Consider the following 19,175-nt stretch of genomic DNA (forward strand, 5'->3'; position numbering starts at 1 on the left):
AGACTTGCTCGCCTTCCTATGGTCTCCTCTGCCTCACTCTCAGTCAATCTCTCTCACTCCCACTTTAGATTTCTCTCTCTCCCCCTCTGCCTCTCTCTCTTTGTTAATGTCTATATCTCCCTCTTTTAATTTCCCTCTTTCTCGTTCTTGATGGGGGACCATCAATCAGACCAAGCCCAAGCACAAAAACAGCCACGCCGAGAAGCCTGAGCTGACTCCAGCGATGTGAGTTTCAAGTATCCGGCTTGACGACGTCTAGTCCGTCATTTATTTCATTTTATATTTTGTGAGTTTTCAAGGGGCCCCCAATATTTAGGCCCACATTTGTATTTCTTACGAACAATCGCATGGTGTTAAATTTTCTGTATGGATCCATAGGGGAAACTCAAGTCTTGGACATTTTTCCCTTGGAGTTATTTTTTTTTAAAAAAAGTGTTTGTTTTTTGTTACTTGTCCCGTGGTTCTCTCTTGCTCCTAGAAATTGCATGGAGTCGTCCCATCCACCCTAGGAAACTAGATCTCTGAAAAAGAGGTGGCCACCATATCTCAAGCCTCCGCTGGGGGAACAACACTCTACCCTCGCCAGACCGCCAGTTCGTACGCCTTCGCCGCTCCTTTCTTTTCCCCTCTCGACCGATTACAACTTCCGCCAATCGTCAGAGCATCCTCACTCGTCATCTATGATTGTCGTTGACCGATCGATTGCCAGGAAAGTATTGAACGACATTCCTGTCATTGTTCTGTTTCATCGCCTGTCGAGCCATCTTCTACTGCTGACCACGATCGGTGTTGACCGCGTCAGGTCTTGGAGGAATCCTGGTCGTGAGTCCTTTGCGTGAGATTGCGACATCCCCTGGAGGATTCTCTTCCCACCGCCGCCGTCTGCCCTCTTGTCAAGAAGACCCGCTCGGCAACGCTGGTGTTTTGCCGTGATTCAGATCCCCTCCACTTATCCCATCCCCTCCCTACGCAAGGGAATCGGGGAAGGGCCAATCTTGATCAACCCCTCTCCTTAATGTCGGATCTGCTCGCGAGGGGTCTACGGACCCCTGTCTTTTTCACATTGGTTGCTTACATTAATGGACTGGTTATTGGACAAAGGGATCATCAAGCACCGTGTTCAAGCCCCCGTTGTCCAGGCTGCCCCTACCCCGACTTTCTGGTCCAACTTCTCTCTGGTCGTCCCTCCCCAATTTCCTTAAGTGTCATCCGAGATTCTACTAATGGTCGACAGCTCCTTTGTGCTTATCATACTCATTTATTCGTGGATTAATTGCTTCACCCTTGTTCGCTCGAACCCAATTTTTCCCTTGCCCCTGTGCTGTAACACGAGCGTCGCATCAGCACGTCATGTTACATCAGTTCTCCCTCTCCCTCTATCTCTTGGTCAATCTCTTTCTCTCTCTTCCCTCTTTTGATCTCCCTCTCTCTCTTGGACAATCTCTCTCTCTACTTCTATATCCCTCTCTCTCTGTCAATATCCCCTTCTCTCCCTTATGTAGCCCAGAAAGCCCATTTTCTGAGGCCCATTAGCAAGTTGTGGCCCAAGAAGGAGATCTTTCTAGAACTATCTGCAGAAATATACCTAGAGCCCGTCAAATCCTCTGACATGATTTTCTCTAACAAGATCTTCTGACAAGATTTTCCCTGACAATATCTTCTGACAGGATAATCTCTAACAGGATCTTCTTTGACAATATCTTCTGACAGAATCCTCTCCCAGATTCTTCTTCTGCCAAAATCTCTACTCTAACTTGTCAGATCTGCATATCTTCTGTTTTGTCCCATCAGGATCTTCTTGAGCCACACAAAAATCTCCTGACAGCTTCTACAGACCCCATAATCTACAGGATATCTCTGCTCAGGCCTGTCAGGCTTCTTATCCTCTATTTAGCTTGTTAGTTTTGACTTGTCTTGTCATGGGTACGGTCATTATGGATGACCCTGCACTTCTTGTGGCCTATATAAGGCCCCCATGTACCTCTAAATGAGCATTTTTTAAATCTATTGTCTTGTTGAAACTGTTGTTTCTCCCCTTTGAGTGTTCTCCTTGTTAGAGAGTGCTTGTGTGCTTGTAGATTCAAGTACAACCCCTTGTGGATCAAGGGTTCGAGAGGTTAGTTTTGTGGATTCAGTACTTAGCTCCTTCAAGTAGAGCAAGGCTTGTGGACTAAAATCATGTTCCTACATCGTTCGTCTACTAAGGCAGCGTCACTCCCTCCTTAGATCTCCCTCTCTCTCTCTCTTTCTCTCCCTCTCCCTCTCTCTCCATCACACACTCTCTCTCCCCTTTGGTAGTCTTTCTTGCTCTCCCTCTCTTTCTATCAGTCTTGCTGGCAGTCTTTGTCCCTCTCTCTTTCTCTCCGTCACTCGCTCTCCCTCGCCCTCTCTCTTTTTCTCATTCAATCTCTCTCTCTCTGTCACTCAATCTACCTCTCTATCTCCTTCCCTCTTCCTCTCTCTTGGTCAATCTCTCTACCTCCCTTTGTCAAATTCCCTCTCTCTTTCCCTCCCTGTCCCTCTCTCCTTGTCAACCTTACTAGCTCCCTCTTTAGACCTCCATCTCTCTCTCCCTTAGTCAATCAATCCCTCTTTCCCACTTTCTATCTCTCTTTGTCAATCTCCCTGTCTCTCTCTCTATATTGCTCTCATGGTATCTTCGTTGTCTACCAAACATAAAGTCATTTCAATATTAATGTTTTACATTTTCTTTCTGTTTTCATACTTTAAAATTTCCATCACCGTTATCATCCGAGATGGCCATCCCGTCACGTTATACATCTGAGACCCTCCATCACCGTTACATCGCCCATCATGGGCTAAAAAAAGTCATCCCTCTCTGTCACATCATCCGCTACAGATAGGTCACCTTGATGAATGGTGTGATGGATGACATTTGCCCGTCAGATTATTATATTCCCAGCCATCTCATTTCTCTTGTCTTCTCTTCTGAGATTGAAGGCCCTACCTTCTATGGGGTCTTGTCTTTCGGAAGACGTCTTCTATGTGATGGAGGACCATCAAGAAGCTCCTTGTCAAGCCCCCCAACAACCGTGACATGACGCCTGAGCCAACACGAATAATCCTACCTTCAAGTACACGGCTTGACCATCGATCGGGTAAATTACACATCTTATTTCAAGTATTTCTTCGTGTGTAATGACTTTCAAAGGAGCCACTTGTTTAGGCCTTTGTTTTATTTTGATATAATTTTGTTAATTGGCCCATTAGGGGAAGGTCTCTCACTTGGACGTTTCCCCTTGGGGCCCATTGAGGTATCCACCTATATATAGGAGGGAATGCCTTAATGGAGTACCAGATTGTCATTTGAAAAAAAAAAGTCAAATTTTGAATTGGAGTGTTTTGTCCCTTGTTTTCTTCTAAGCGAAGAAGAAGCGATTACCGGTGAATCACACCGGCGAGAAGAGATCGCCGTCGCCTGAACTCCTGGAGCGGCCGCACAAGATCAGAAATTGTTGGATCTTCATCGTTCCTGAAGTGAACTTCTATTCTGGTTCATTGTTTATTAGCCTTTAGAAATCTGCAGGCTGGAGACGACCGGTTTGCTTTTCGAGTTTATTTTCTTTGAATTTCATTGCTGCCGATCGGGCATTTTTCGTCTGTTCAATGACTCGATAATCATCAGACCTGTGGACGGGGACCGGTACCATCAATATGTCACCGTGTGAAGAGACTGTATTCACGTAGTCCCACCAGTTTGTTTCTTATTTCGATCGCATTGTAGTGGAAGAGAACGGATTATCAGTTGCGGCAACACTGAACAGCAATTTGCGATTTGGGGGTATTTTGCTCGGAAGATTACGGTTAAAGAAGTTGTCGCCAAAATCCCCACCGGGTTGCATTTTTTGTGTGAAAAAAAAGAATGGGCTGTTGTTGATCCTCTCAATATTACGGTATCTGTTACTCATCACCTGGATATTCATAGGGCGAAATTGATTGTTTGTAAATGCCGATACGAACGTGATTGTTCTTGACGTCGACGACGGCCGTTCAGAGTTGGGAAAGTTTTGTTGGTGAATACTTCATGTGAAATTCACGGGTATTTGTCAAATCACGATGGTGCCAATTCGGAATCATTAAACCTCCGACTCTGTGTATCACATTGTTGCATAACTCTGGTGCCGTCCTGAATATTCAAGCCTGTTGGAAATGTCAAACCCTTCTTGGTACATCCTAGAAAGTAGGGTTGACCTGGTACATCCTACAAAGTAGGAGGACTTGTACATCCTTGAAAGTAGGATGACCTAGCACATCCTTAAAAATAGGATTGTGCCTACTTTCTAGGACCGAGCCTAATTTTTAGGGGGCATTTAGGCCTTGGGCTGTGCCTATAAAAGGCCCCCAATTTCCCTTGTTTTCTTCACCCCAACATCCCTTGATGTATTATTATTTTCTCCCTTTGAGTTGAGTAGAGTTTCTTGAAAGTTCTTTTGAACGAGAAGTCTCTTCCCCTTCCTCTCTCTCTCTTACTCTTGAAGTTGGTGCTCTCTTGACAATGACGACACGGGGACGTGACGAGGCTAATGACTACGCCTCGGTGTTTCTCCTCGTATCGTCTTGGGATCTTCCTCGACATCTTCTGCATTGGTTCACGTCCAAGTACGCTTCCGCGAGTGTGTGCGCCCAACAAAGCCCCGCCTGTTCCCACGGATTGTCCACGTGAATTCAACGGTGGTGATTATCTTGAGTGGTTTCGGTTTGAAAGAGCGTGAATTCCTGCTCGCAGCGTGCTCAAGAATTGAGAGAGAGAGTGAACAGAGAGAAGAAGAGAGACAGAAAGAGAGAGGGACACGAGAGGTGGAAGTTAGATTGTATTATTCATCATCTTTCAATACAGTCGGTGATTATATTTATATGATAATACTAACTAATTATAGTAAGTTTATTTAACTAATCTAGCAGTTGTAACAGAAGATACAACGGCTATGTTTAGTTAAGTCCTAGCCGTTGGATAGGCTAGTCGATCTTTGATCCTAGCCGTTATAACTTAATATAACAGTTATGTTAAATTTGATCCTAGCTGCTAGATGTGTCTATCTAGATTTGATCCTAGCCGCTAGATTTGGCCTGTCTATGTTTAATCCTAACACTAGATTTTCCTATATTGAATCCTTGCTAAAATCCCATATCGGGTATTTATATAGTTCCAGTTTCTTACTATCTAATCTTATTTAAAACCTATGTCGTTGGTGTGGCGTTGACTAACGACGGGGCAGTGGACGACAATCTCAACGGTGCTATCCCCTCCGTCCTCGCATTGACTGCTGCCGAGTTTTTCAGCTCCGTTATCACGGTCATCTATTCTATCGTGAATGAATGTCAAGAATGCCCAAACGACACCACTCTTCTCAAAATATTTTTTTCCAATCTGAAAGCCTGGTCCGGTGGAATTTTCAGTAGGCGCACAAGCATCCTCCGATGCGATTTTGCTTGTTCTCCATCAATGATCAAATCTTTTCAACCGAAAGGAAATAAGCCGACGGTTGTTGACGGTTAGACTGCCGTGTGGCTATTTGACATTCGCCAAGCTGTGCCCTGACCTTGAGAATCACTTTCTCCTATTCAGGATTTCTTGAGCCATTTCTGCCAGATCCTTTACTGGTCAACTGTTGAACTTCTGAACCTAGAAAAGACGATCTTCTAATGAGAAACAAATGCAGAAGGATTTCCTTTCACAGATTGATCAAGTGCCTCAAACCATACTGAGCTTATGAACAGTCATTATCTCCTCTCTAAATCCCGTTAAATTCTCAGTTTGATTACTTGCTTCAGTGCCACTCGTATCATTCCCCTGCCGGAGAGAATTTTATTTGAAATTACTAGGACTAGCCACCGCTTCATCCAGAGCAAAATTTATTTTCTTTCTTTGGTGTCGGAATAGACTTGTTATCGACGAGAGTTGTGGACACCTACGGGCAGTGATTGCCTTCCCATTGCGTCGGTCTTCAAACTGATCTGTCGGGTCATTGGGAGCCGTCCGGCCCTAGACCTCTCGTGTATCTATAATGTTCCTATTGTCCTAGTCGGTGACTTCTGAGTATTATCGTTTAATTTTCTAAATAATCACATCTTTCGCCTCGCATATTATTTGCCATCAATGTGGCATATATGGACGCGACAAAATTGTCGCATTGTGTTACATAAAATTAATTAATCATTTCATTATCTGGCATATCACTCCACGACTCTGTGACGTAATGCGACACGATGACTGTGACGTGTTGTTTTACATCACTATGGGGTGCCCCCACACACACAAATTGTTTGACTTGTTCTCCTTCTCTTCTCACGCGCCGCTGCCTCTCTAGTTGCATTTTCTTCCCTTTTTATGAACCCTTTGACCAACTTTAAGTCTTCATTGTGAGATCTTTCAAGATTGGCAGCCTCAGAGCCACAAGCCCCTGTAGATCTATAGCATAGACCACGAATCTGGAGAGCGTCCAACCTTCGTCTCCATGTCCCCCATACACATCTTGTCATGTTACACGTCTGAGACCTTTCCTCACCATCACGTCACCCATCATGGGCATTCTATCACCGTCACGGGATTAAAAATAGTCAAGTTGTTATATCCCCATCCATCTCATTTCTCTTGTTGTCTCTTCTCAGAATAGTAGGGCCTGCTCGCAATGCTCGTTTCAGGTAGAGAGAGAAGAGAGAGAATACATTCAATATTTGAGAAGAGAGAGAATACATTCAAAATGCTCGCTTCGGGTAGATTCATAATTCATTAATTTCATTAAAATTCATTAATTTTATAAAATAGATTAAAAATTAATACAATGATTTTAGACACTAGTGGGGCCCGGTGGCAATGCTCGCTTTGGGTGAAGAGAAGAGATGGAAAGCGGGGCAGTACTCATTTTGAGATTAAAAAATCCCATCTTTAGCAACTCAGACGAACATCGCAGATCTGAAGCTCATAGACAGATGACAGAGAAGAAAAAAACGAAGGCTCTTTCGATTGGATTACATGCTGAATAGCATAGACAACGGGTAGCTGAGCAGACCTTACATAATCCCTATGCAACAATTTGACCATTCCTTCTTTGCATCGAAGCTTATTACCTACGCCGCTGCCAACGAAATTCTGTAATTCAGATCCTTTAATATAATTATCTGACTGCTATGGTAAGAAAAGTAATTCAAATAGAGTAGAGTGTAATATTACGTTCTATGTCTTGTGTAGTTTGTGTCTTGATTTAGCGAATCGCTGATGATGATGATTGGTTCAGTGCAGCGCGGATGTTAGAAGGGCTTCCTCGCAGCTGAAACTAAAGGGATGTTAGTTTTTGGGGATTTATGCGATGAGAAGAGAGATAGAGAGATTGAAGGTGCACCAGAGATGGTAGGCGTAAATATCGAGATGCAGGCAGCATCTTGGCGGCGACGCAGTTTCAGTACCTATCATCTCCTACGACCCCGTTGGACGACACATAGCAGCGAACAAAGCAGAGGCTCTTAGTTTGAAGAAAGAAGGTGATTGAGATGCGCCCTGGTAGGGAAATATGAGATTTTATAGAGAGAGGAGGAGGAAAACGTAAGGGAGAAGTTGTATGACTTGTTGCCTTGGTAGCCATTAGTGCTGCATTGCAACAACGGAGAAGCTCAGATGGCGAAGATTCATTGTCATGCTGTCTTGGCCACATGATCAATAAGATTACAACCCTGTATTGGCTTGTCACGGTGAAGAACTCCTCGGCCTGGCCCTCTTTCACAAATTGGATCTTCTGCTAGGATGGTGATTGATAAGCCGAAAATAGGGGTGAAAATTATGAATTTTTAGCCCTTGTCGTTGTGAATTCTAGCTTATGCAATAATTTTTATAAAACTCTACTTAACATGTATAGTGATAAGTGTGAGTGTCGTCCAAGGGAACCAAGTAGGAAGTTCAATGTGATTATCTTTTTGGTGTTTTAATCCTAATTAGAGTGAATTTGATCTTCAACGAGGATCAAGTCACCCTAATTAGATGAGAATTGAGAAAGGGGGGTAGAAGAGGTGAGAAGAATGGAAGAAATGTGGGCTCTAGATTGAATTAATTGATCCAATTGGATGGATCAAAGAATTCAATTAGAGAGGTTGGTGGGAATTTTTAATTTGGGTTTGGTTGATTTTTGCAAGTTGATAATTTAGAACTAAAATGGGGTAATTGAGTATCCTAAGAATTAACACTAAATTTTTTAGAGTTTTCTTTTGGAATGCAATTGAATGCCCAGGTGAATCCCTCAATTTCTCCTCTTAATCCTAATCAGGGCTTGTACATGCCGCTCAAGCCAAGAGATTTAGAAGTTCATATCAGAATAGAGATGAAGAAACAAACAACTTAACCTATTTCATTCAAAATGCATCAAATTTTAAATACAATGAAAGGAAAAAGTACCAAAACTGTTGATCCAGGCTGGGGCTCCTCTCTGTCTTGCAGCTGTGATAGAGAACCATCAAGAATGAGCTCCCCCTCTCGAAATTTAGCTTTTATACTTAGGTTATATGGTAAAAATCACCATTTTACCCTCGTTTAGTACTTAATATTTATCTATCAATGTAGGCTGGATCTGAATGATCCAACCATACAGATAGAAAGAGGGGATCAAGACGAACAAATCTATAAAAAAATCATCTCAATCGAACTTCAGGATCAAAAGTTATTAATAAATAAATTTTAAATCAATTTAATCCATTGGATTTAAAATTTATTTATTTATTAGTTTCGTTTTTAAACACGCAATGGCGTGTCGCTCTCTCATTGGCTGGCGGATTTTGAATCCTCCTTTTTGCAGAAAAGTCCTTAAAAAGCCTGGAATTGCTTTTGGACGCCGCCCAGAAGTAATTGCGTATATGCCCCTGGCGCACTCTCTCTTCTCTGATTTCTCCTAAAAACATTAAAAATATATATTAAAAATTACAATAAAACCCTGTAAAATTTTAAATTGGATCTTTACGCCTGCAATGGCGACCGAGAGTTGTTTTCAGGGTCTTTTTGCAACAAAAGTTTGCAAAAAGGCCCTTGAAAGTTCAAAATAATAAAAATACTTCTTTTTCTTTTATAAATATACTTTTTTCCTTGAAATAAATACATTTTCTCTTCAAATAAATCTCAAAAAAATCCTAAAAATTCGTAAAAAATTCTAGAAAATTCTAGAAAATTCATTGATTCATTCCCATGCTAATAAATGTCAAAATAAAATATTAAATATGCCACTTTCATTCAAAAATAATGATTTCGAGCTTCAATAAATCCTTAAAAATTCATATAATTAACAGAAGATTATGGAAAAATCAGAGATTACTTGAAAACATTATTTTCATGTAAATATATGATAACAGCCCAATTTTAAGCTCTTTAAATGCATAAAATCATGCTAAAATCATGAAATAAAGACAAAAATAAGGGTGTTATCAATGATGATGATGTTGATGGCGACGATGATGTCGACGATGATAATGATGATGATCAATTTAGTGAAGCGCAAATGAGAGAATGCCTTCCTGGAAGCTGAAATTAAGATTGATCTTAGTTTTGGAAGAATATGGTAATGAGAAGGTGGAGAGAGAGTTTGAGGTTGTACCTGAGAACGTAGAAGCTCGGCTTCTACAGCCTTCTACTCAACATCTCTTAATGGAAAACCTCTATACAGGTAAGCGGTTTGTGCGGCCATCGCAGAACACGATTCGTGATGGACCAATCCGCGTCCTTGAGAGAACGACGTAGAGTTGGTCGTGAGTGAAAAGTGAGTTTGGTAGATATAACCCCACTGTGTCGAGAATCTGACCTTGGGATTTGTTAATCGTCATCGTGAAGGCTAGTCGAATTGGGAATTGAAGGCACTTGAATCAGAACAGAAGCCTTGATTGAGACGGGTAGAGCGCAATCCGTGGTAGGAGATGGACTTCACCGTAGAAATTGCCTTGGCTGACGATTATGGCTTGTAGCATTGTCGGAAAAAAGCCATCCACTCGAAGCCTAGTCCCGTTGCATAGACCTTGCAATGTATTTAAGTTTTGGAGAAGGATCACGATGCATCCGATCTTGAGTCGGAACTTGTGGAGTGGCATTGTGGCATCATCAATTGTGTTCAGGAACTCGGTTGGGTAAAGGGATTCATTGTTGACTTCGCCAGAATGGATTTCATCAAAACTGAAGTACTCCATCACTTCCCTTGGAAAGACGTCAAGCACGATGTTGTTGACCTATACCACATCATTGTTTAGAGGCGTCAAAATCATCTTTGCTAACAACTGAGTTGCGCCATCTTTAAAGGTACCATAAACCTGGGCAATCAGATCAAACAGAGAGGAGACGCGCTGAATGTCGGGTGAAAGATAGACATCAGGGCCAACACGTCCTTCTCCGGCGGCAATTAAGAACTCCCTCTAAAAGAAGTGCCGCAATACCACTTGTTGTGGTCGATATGTCGGTGTGGCGAGAGGCCTCGATCTTTGCTAAAATAGCTGAGTAGAGAAAAGTCTTACCAGATCCACCAGGCTCGTCAACAAAGAAGACCTTGGCCTCCTTAGCGCATTCTATTGATTCGATGGCTTCCAATACTGCATCATAAAGTTGTCTTTGTTCTACATTTAGCATGCCTTGTCGATGTTCTACCGCAAGGATCTCATTCAAGATGTTGTTTCCTTGGCTTTGCTTGTATTTTGTATCTGTCAATTGAAATTGGGGCAACCCTGGGAATGCTGCGAGCGAAGATCCATTGTGGTAGATAATTGACTCGAGTGCGCTCAACACTTTTTGCCGTATCTAGTTGGTCATGTGTGAAGCGCAGGTCTCAAAATGGATGTCCTCTGACATGGCCTCAAGGTATTTTTCAAGAAGCACGTCTGGTTGGGATATTTCACAGTAGAGTAGCATCATCACAAAGAGCTCGCGAACTTGATGGGGAGAAGCAACACCTGATGCCAAAGCGAGATCATTTTCGAACCGTGTGTTGGAGTGGAGTAGGTCATGCGCTTCAACAGCTCTTTGATACGTGTCGTAGATAACATCTACAATGGTGTGAAAATCTTCGTAACATTTTGCTCTTGGAACATGATGAAGCATCAACCGGAGGTAGTATCTCATACTATCACGAGGGCACACAAAGTGCACCCTTCCGATACACTATAGTCGATGACGTCGTGCCCAACGTCGAGTGGAATCGTTCCACGTGTAGTAAGATGGGAAGTCACTGTACAACGTCTGTTTGGCTACTTCGTCTTCTGGATGGTCTATGTTATACCGCATCCACTCAGTGAGGGGCATGCGTGTTGACCTGTCCATGACTTCAGTGATTGCTTCGCCTTCTAAATACACCACGGATTCCATATTCTCATGGTGAACTTGGAAGGCATACACACTTGGACACATTTTCTACATGTTGAATTCGTAGATACGCCACAAAGCCTATGATGCAGACACGTATCGGGCATCCAGATATTGTTGGGCTTCATCGCGAAACGAAGTGTCTTGAGTTGCACCTACATTGGAGGAGTCCATTGGAACATTCTTTGAAGATACTTTTGCTTGAATGCGATCGTGGCCTTTGTAGACATACTTGTACAAGTACTTCACTGACTGGATGGAAGAGCAGATTTCCACGTTGATGTGGCAATTGAACACTTTGCACAAATACTTGTCGTACGGAACAACCCAACGATTATCGATGAAATACGAACCTTTTTGGATGTCGCGGCCATTATTACAGTGCAAGTACAGAGAGTACCCATCGTTGTTTACTTGAGTTGAGCCGATGAACTCCTTGGAGAATTTCTTGGAGCACTTCCCATTCTTCATACACGAGCATCTTGGGTTTGCAAAACCGCAAAGGCCATGGATCATATGTGTCACCACACAATCAAATAACTCCTTGTCGCTGGGATCTGGTAACTCGGCACACACGATCTTGTCAATGTCTTTAGGGGTTCTAAGCTTGTACGGATCATCTAGTATCCTGAGCATGTGAGCGTGTAGGAGACCACGCTTTTGAAACTCGACTATATACACACGGCCTTTCACTTTGCCCAATATTTCCTTGTCAATGATCAAATGGAGGAGCTCATTTAATTTCATTCGAAAAACGAGACAACATAGGTCGAATCGCTCTTGCGACTTCTGGCTAGGTAGCAAAGCTTCTATGATGTCGGGCCATTTTGGGTTGCAAGTCATCATGATGAACAAACCTGGCTTTCCCATCTTTAGTACGATGACCATGGCATCCTGGTACAGCCCTTGCATGTAGCAGGGGCCGCTAGTAAAGGATGGTGGGAGAATGATCATCCTCCCTGCACGCACGACAACATCGTCGGTGGCAACTTGATCAATCAACCCTCGGTAGAGGCTTGCACGCAACATCACCTGGTTGCAGCGAATCCAGTGCAAGCGAGATTCTTCAACCTTGGCGTAAGCATCCACAACATATTCTTGAAAAAGCCGGCCAGAAAGATGAAGGACTCTTGATGAGTCTCGAACCATGAAGTAGTAGGCATAAAACTGGTTCATCGTTACCCTGCTTCTTTCCTTTAGTTACAAGCTCCACCCTTGACTACCATAAGGAAAGAGCAGCACAAAGTAGAGCGGATCATCATTTCCGTCGAGCTAATTCACGAATTGTAGGCTCCCCCCCACGTTTCCGAAGAACAATGTTGCGCCTTCCATCTCCTTCGTTACCATCTCCAAACATAAGTACAGCGACTTCAGAGCCTGTGGGTTGGTCATAACGGCGGTCGGGGGCAGAAGGCTCACCAATTCATAGCTCAAATTCTTCGGTGGATGCATTGAGAAGCACTTCTTCGTTGTTTGCTTGAAATGGGCAAACAAAGGGATTGGCCTCACTCAAACTATAGTGGATTTTTTCAAGGATGCTGCGATGCAGATCGGGGAAGATGGAGATTCATCGTTCGATCTGGTAGTCCGTGTCGTATATGTAGATTTGAGCAAAACAGGGAGCTTGACCAACAGGGGGCAGCAGAGCATTTGAGATATGATGATAGACGCTTCCTTGTATGCGGTACGTGTACATGCCGGCATTGTTGTCAGTGAGAGAACGGTCAAAATTTGCACCACTGGACGTGAATTCGAAAGCTGAATTGTAGGCTCGTAAAAAATTGCGGTAGTGCTTTGCCTCCTCTGTCGTCCCCTCCAACAGAGCAAGAAGGGGGTGCCGGCGGATTGGGGAATGCGGCAAGCATCATCCCGCCATCCTTACAGCATAAGTGGAATACTGGGTTTTGCTGACTGGAGCCATGTTTGTGTTCTTGCATCCACATCTTTGATTGGAAGCATTGCATGTTGCAATCATGCCTCCAAGAGAATGCGGTTGAACATTTTCCACACTATGGGTAGCTGCAAGAAATGTCCTCAAGTTAGCTGCACTTGTAGAGCGACGATATGCAATTCTCTCAGCCATACAGTTGCAAACAATGGTGGACGCAATCAGCGTACAAAAGGACACATGAATTCCAAAAATTATCAGTAGAGATTAGTAGTGGACATCAGAATAAGGCCATGAAATCCATTTTAAAATTCGTTTGAAATTGGACACATGATGAAATAGAAATTCTAAAACAAATAAACATAGGACTTCTCAAAAATTGTTATGGTAAAGGGAAGACAAATTATCGGGAGATTGGAAGCTATTCTTTAATATATTTTATCATTCAAGGAGGCCAATTTCTTGATAGAAAAGTTAATTTTCTCGATCAACTTGATTAGTGGCTTGTTGGTACAGCAAGGAATGGGTGGAAGAGGCGCACTGTCCTGAGCCCGTGATTCATTTTCTCAGCCGGTGACTCTACAGCTAGTTGCCCCCATGAACGTCGATCCTGACGTTCGTGGAACGCTTCAGATTCCAGATGCCTTTGTCGTGAGTCCTCCCGTCTTGCAGCCCTCCCCCTTGACATTCGACTCACTCAATCGTTTGGTCGGTCGGACATGCATGGAAGGGAGGAAGCAAGAAGGGGAAGATAGAGAAGGACCGTGGAAGAGGTTGTCTTACTCTCTTTTCTCCCTATCGGATGAAACTGTTTTCAACCGTTTTCAATTGTTTCTCAATCTCTCTCTCTATTCTCTATATTCTCTCTCCTAGAAGAGAGTGGATGAAGAGAAGAAGAGAAGAGTTTCCATTTTTAATGAAAGATAAGAGGGAAAATTGCAGACTCTCAGTAATTTATACTTGCAAAATCTGGCCTGTTTTCTTCTCCAATTTTTATCCTATTTTCTATCATAATCTGGGAAGAGATGAACTTTTCTGCACGAAAGGCCATAGCGGATTAATCTCGCTACATATTCAGTACAAATTCTCATACCTGATGACAGATCAGCCAGGTGCACTCACGTAGTGGTGCCGACAGACCGGCATGTAGACATCTGGTCCCCCAACCTATTCAGTCTGTCACTCATCTGTCTTCCTAAGGGTGAAGAAGGCCTTATTGCCGCAGAGCTCACACCGGGCAGTCAATTTGGTCACCATCTCCGCTATGGGAATGATATCAAGCACAGAACCAAAGCTACGTCTGAAAACATATTGTTTTAGTTCCAATCAGCGACAACTTCAGCTCTAATTCTTAAGACATACACTGATGTGGAGGGTTCACTATACCTTCGATAATGTCCATATAAACCTGGAACAATCACAATCTTTCCATCATGATCGGATGATTTCGAGCAGAAATTTATAAGGTTCGTGAAAAATTGAGCTTCACCGATTCCAATTACGTCAACCTGAAAAAATCACAATAATTTTGTGTCTTAGTGAACGAATTATGGTAGCTGTTTAACCATTCCGTCAGAAAATATTGTAGAAACAATATTGATCGTTGCCTACATACTATCATACTCACGGAATTCCTGTTGAGCGAGAAATTATTTTAAAATGGCCACAAAAATTGTAAAATTAATTTATTCCGAGAACACTTAGACTAAGGATATCTGTAAGAAACATATATGTTGCGTCCAGAAAATTGAATTTCTAGTCTGTTTCATAGAATTTGGCCGATCTAAGATCATTTCTACACCTCGTTCACGAACCGCAAATTGAACTATTTTCGTTCACAGATACACCACCATCATGATCATCACTTGGAGTTTCATACAAAAAATCGGAACATATGAAAATCGGCCAAAAAAGGATTTGTATTGATAAAAAAGGAACATCCGATAAAAAAAGGAACGTACGATTCAAAAAGGAAATCAGTCTTCTGTTTTGTATTCATAAAAAAAGGAACATACATTCAAAAATCGACAAAGTAACATACATATTCAAATAGTCAGATTTCAGTTTTGTATTGATAAAAAAAGGAACACGCAATAAAAAAAAGGAAATCAGACTTTGGTTTTGTATTGATAGAAAAGGAACATAATTTTGAAAATCGGCAAAGAATTCAGATCCAAGTGAGGAAAATACATGTGCTTCTCGTTCTCGATTCTATAATTCAATCGTTCCCCATATTTTATATAGCAAGGAGTTAATTTATACTTGATAATTCCTTAATTAATACATGTGATTTTCAGTGGTTTATATACCCTTGCTTCCCTATGGGGAACGACTTCAGGTTCCGTACTGAATATAAACGTACGTAATATAACAGGTTTATATATAGTTTATATAGTTTATGAAGGGAACGACTTCGGGTTATATAAACGAAAAGCTTGGTTCTGAATTCCGGAACCTGCTATGGGGAACGACTTTGGGTTCCGTACTGGAATATAAACGAACTTTTCAGTACAGAATATAACAGGCTTATATATAGTTTATATAGTTTATGAAGGAAGAAGAGCCGCTATGAATTGGTCCCTAAAAATACATTTATATTCTGCACCCAAAGCAAATGATCATACGAATAAAAAGAGGGAATAAAAAGGGAACATACTTCCGTAAATCGGCAAAATAAGGATTTGTATTGATAAAAGAACGTACGAAAAAAAAAGGAACATACTTACGGAAATCGGCAAAAAAAGGATTTGTATTGATAAAAAAGGATTTGTATTGATTTGTATTAATAAAGGAACATCCGATAAAAAAAAGGAACATAGATGCAAAAAAGATATCAGACTTCGGTTTTGTATTGGTAAAAAAAAGAACATACATTCAACAATCGACAAAGGATCATACGGATTAAAATAGTAAGATTTCAGTTCTGTATTGATTAAAAAAGGAACACTCAATAAAAAAAAAGAAATCAGACTTTGGTTTTGTATTGATAAAAAAGGAACATAATTTGGAAAATCGGGAAAGGATCATATGAATAGAAAGAGGGAATCAGACATCGTTTTGTATTCCGAAAATCGGCAAAAAAAGGAACATACGCCAAAAACTTGGATCTCATCGTATGTTCTTTTTTTACCAAGAAAACCGTCGGTTTTCTTGAATAAAAATGGTAAATATACTTATGAAATGAAAAAATCTAAACAACTATTAAGAATAGATGATTATACCTTGGCTAGACTAACGTGAAACCAAACGGGCTGTTGTTCAGAACACCATTCTTGCTCCCATTGTACCTTGGCTAGATCGAGATGGTCGATGTAGAAATTTCTGTTGATCGAAGTGTTTGGATCAAGACTTCGAAGAGCCAAATTTCTTTGAATATATATTCAGCGACGGCCCTGAACAGGACAACTCGTTGTGCGTTTTCTTTGAATACAAAAGGGAGTTAGCAAAATCGAACACCTGGTAAGAAAAGATGATTATACCTGGTAAGAAAAGATGATTAGAAATGTGGATGGTCCAAATGAAACATGGGCCGACAGAGAGAGAGAAGAGAAGAAAAAAAGAACAGATGAAATGCTTTATCAATCCAACGCATTGCTTATGCCCGCCCACCTCTTTCTTCCCCTATCTCTGTCGATCGTCGTTCGCGAGTATGCGGCCCTATTTCTCGTCAGTTCCTGATGCAGTTCAAAAGTCATTAATTTCATTAAAATACATTCAAATTTTCATTAAAATACATTTTCAGCGGGAAATAGATTCAAAATTTATTAATTTCATTAAAATACATTAATTTCAGAAAGTCGACGATGAAGATTCTGAAATCTTCGGCGGCCGATTCTTCGTATTCTTTCAATCAGAGTGAGAAATCGGATATTGAATTTTTCGGAGGATTTTGAAATATTCGGCGGCCAATTCTTCAAATTCATTCAATCAGAGAGAGAAATCGACACCGAGGTTTTTGAAATCTTCGGCGGCCGATTCTTCAAGTTCTTTCAATCAGAGAGATAAATCTGATATTGAATTCTTCGGAGGATTTTGAAATCTTCGGCGGCCGATTCTTCGAATTCTTTCAATCAGAGAAAGAAATTGGATATTGAATTATTCGGAGGATTTTGAAATCTTCGGCGGCCTATTCTTCGAATTCTTTCAATTAGAGAGAGAAATCAGATATTGAATTCTTCAAAGGATTTTGAAATCTTCGGCGGCCGATTCTTCAAATTCTTTCAATCAGAGAGAGAAATCAGATATTGAATTTTTCGGAAGATTTTAAAATCTTCGGCGGCTGATTCTTTGAATTCTTTCAATCAGAGAGAGAAATCGACGGACTCCGGAGAGAATTCTTTCATTCATAAGATGGCTCATAAGAGAATTCTTTCACTCATAAGATGACTCAGACGCAGCCTTTTCCTCGAGACAGGAAAAGGCTGCGTCAAAACAGTCACGCGCCAGCCGAAAGCTATTCGGAGTAGATGATGGCTCCTCCTGCAAAGAAGCTTACACCGCTCAGCTGAGATATATGCATCATAATATATATAACATATAAAAAATGATATAGAAGTGAAATAATGGAGATATCTGGACAGAGAGATAGAAAGGGATAGAGTCAAAGTCAATGATGTGGACATGGTCTCAGAGAATTTGCGAGAGAAACGTTAAGATGGGCCTTGTTTGACCGCTTTCCGAGGGTGTCAGATCGTTTGAGCATAAACAGACAGGCCACTGATGAAGAAGGATGGTCTGCAGTCAAAGTTCTAAAGATATCACCGCTCGTTCCAAACATTAGCAAAGGCTGGTTTTCATCAGAGCGGTGGAGCCTCCCATTCGGTTGTGGTAACGAAACATCTCTTCTTTAAAGAATCATTTTCAAGAAAGCATCGCCCCAGATTACCTCAGAATTGTTCTATAATCATGCGAATGGAAAGTATGAATAATGCAATCGAAAACCTGGCTTACTCTGTGTACAGTTATGGACCCAGTCCGATTGAAAGCCTGGAATGTAATCAGGCACTGTCCTGAAAAAAAAACTATGCTTGTTTGATAGTGTAAGCAAAAATATCAACCACGGAGTATAGATATTAGGCTCCGAATCCAAATGCGATGCCGCAATGTAATTATGATTCCCGATGATTACGCAGTGGTATAAAATTTGTGAATCCAGTCTTCTTGTTCAGTCTACGACAAAGATTTGATCTGCCGTTAAGAAGTATAGATCTGCATAGATCAACCAATGACGGAGGAAGTTGTTGCGCAGTTTTGATAAAAATCAAGAAATCGAGAGTAGATTATTCATCACATTTCCGATAAATGGAACGAAAGCAGGTAATAGAAGCTCAGAGAAAACCGGATGAATGCATTTCTCGCTCATATTCAATTTGGATCAAGCGGTAACAATTACCGTCAGATCGGTGACAGGAATTTGTAAGATGGGTCAGACGGCCGCATCAAGAAATTGGATTTTTCGAATTCTTTCAATCAAAGAGAGAAATCGGATTTCAAAATCCTCGGAGATCGTAGGGCAGGAGAACGCGGCTGGGAGCGGGAGAGGAGGAGATTTGGGGATCAGCGGACTTTCTTATCTGTCTTTTTTTTCTCCTCTTTCCTCCATCTCGTCCGTTCACTTTCTTTCCCCGTTCTTCCTTCTCATTTGCTCCCGCTACTTTGTTTGACTTGTTCTTCTTCCTTTTTTCTCGCACGCCACAGACCCTCTGGTAGCATTTTCTTCCCTTTTATGAACCCTTGACTAAGTTCAAGTCTTCATGTTGGGATCTATTCAAGATTGGCGCCCTCACGGCCACATGCCCTCACGTTCCTCGCTCATCCCCTATAAACCCACATAGCAGATAGCATGAAATTTGGAGAGCATCCAGTCTTCGCCGCCATGTCCCCCATACGCATCTTGTCCGAGAGTATCGTTTGCCCCTCTCAGAGACCACCCGCGGGAGGCAAGTCTCGCTG

At 41.7% G+C, this 19,175-nt stretch overlaps 1 protein-coding gene and 1 long non-coding RNA gene across 12 annotated transcripts; one reads left to right on the forward strand and one right to left on the reverse strand.

The window, feature by feature from the left end:
• Nucleotides 1–2,014: 2,014 nt before the first annotated feature.
• LOC144703218 (uncharacterized) lies at nucleotides 2,015–4,366 on the forward strand. Of its 2 annotated transcripts, none has more exons than XR_013581501.1 (3): nucleotides 2,015–2,116; nucleotides 2,962–3,119; nucleotides 3,386–4,366. It is a non-coding gene; the product is annotated as an uncharacterized LOC144703218 (long non-coding RNA). The 2 variants fall into 2 exon arrangements; XR_013581502.1 differs by having other exon boundaries at nucleotides 3,391–4,366.
• Nucleotides 4,367–8,629: 4,263 nt separating this feature from the next.
• LOC144703147 (uncharacterized) lies at nucleotides 8,630–18,756 on the reverse strand. 10 transcript variants are annotated; one of them, XM_078575249.1, is made up of 8 exons: nucleotides 18,616–18,756; nucleotides 18,174–18,232; nucleotides 16,833–16,897; nucleotides 16,445–16,679; nucleotides 14,610–14,731; nucleotides 14,317–14,523; nucleotides 9,591–13,354; nucleotides 8,630–8,894 (listed from the first exon to the last, which is right to left on the reverse strand). In XM_078575249.1, the coding sequence occupies exon 7, from the start codon at nucleotides 12,509–12,511 to the stop codon at nucleotides 11,417–11,419; it is 1,095 nt and encodes a 364-aa protein (XP_078431375.1). In that variant the 5' UTR covers nucleotides 12,512–13,354; nucleotides 14,317–14,523; nucleotides 14,610–14,731; nucleotides 16,445–16,679; nucleotides 16,833–16,897; nucleotides 18,174–18,232; nucleotides 18,616–18,756; the 3' UTR covers nucleotides 8,630–8,894; nucleotides 9,591–11,416. The 10 variants fall into 10 exon arrangements, with proteins under 10 accessions (XP_078431375.1, XP_078431368.1, XP_078431371.1 ...); XM_078575242.1 differs by having other exon boundaries at nucleotides 16,833–17,702; XM_078575245.1 differs by having other exon boundaries at nucleotides 16,833–17,702; nucleotides 18,174–18,227; nucleotides 18,616–18,748.
• Nucleotides 18,757–19,175: the final 419 nt, after the last annotated feature.

This window comes from Wolffia australiana, chromosome 5 (assembly GCF_029677425.1).
Source record: "Wolffia australiana isolate 7733 chromosome 5, ASM2967742v1".
In the NCBI taxonomy this organism is placed as follows: domain Eukaryota; kingdom Viridiplantae; phylum Streptophyta; class Magnoliopsida; order Alismatales; family Araceae; genus Wolffia; species Wolffia australiana.

Coding starts and splice junctions, on each gene's coding strand:
- LOC144703147 (XM_078575249.1), bottom strand. CDS start 12,511: ATGAACCAGTTTTATGCCTACTACTTCATGGTTCGAGACTCATCAAGA.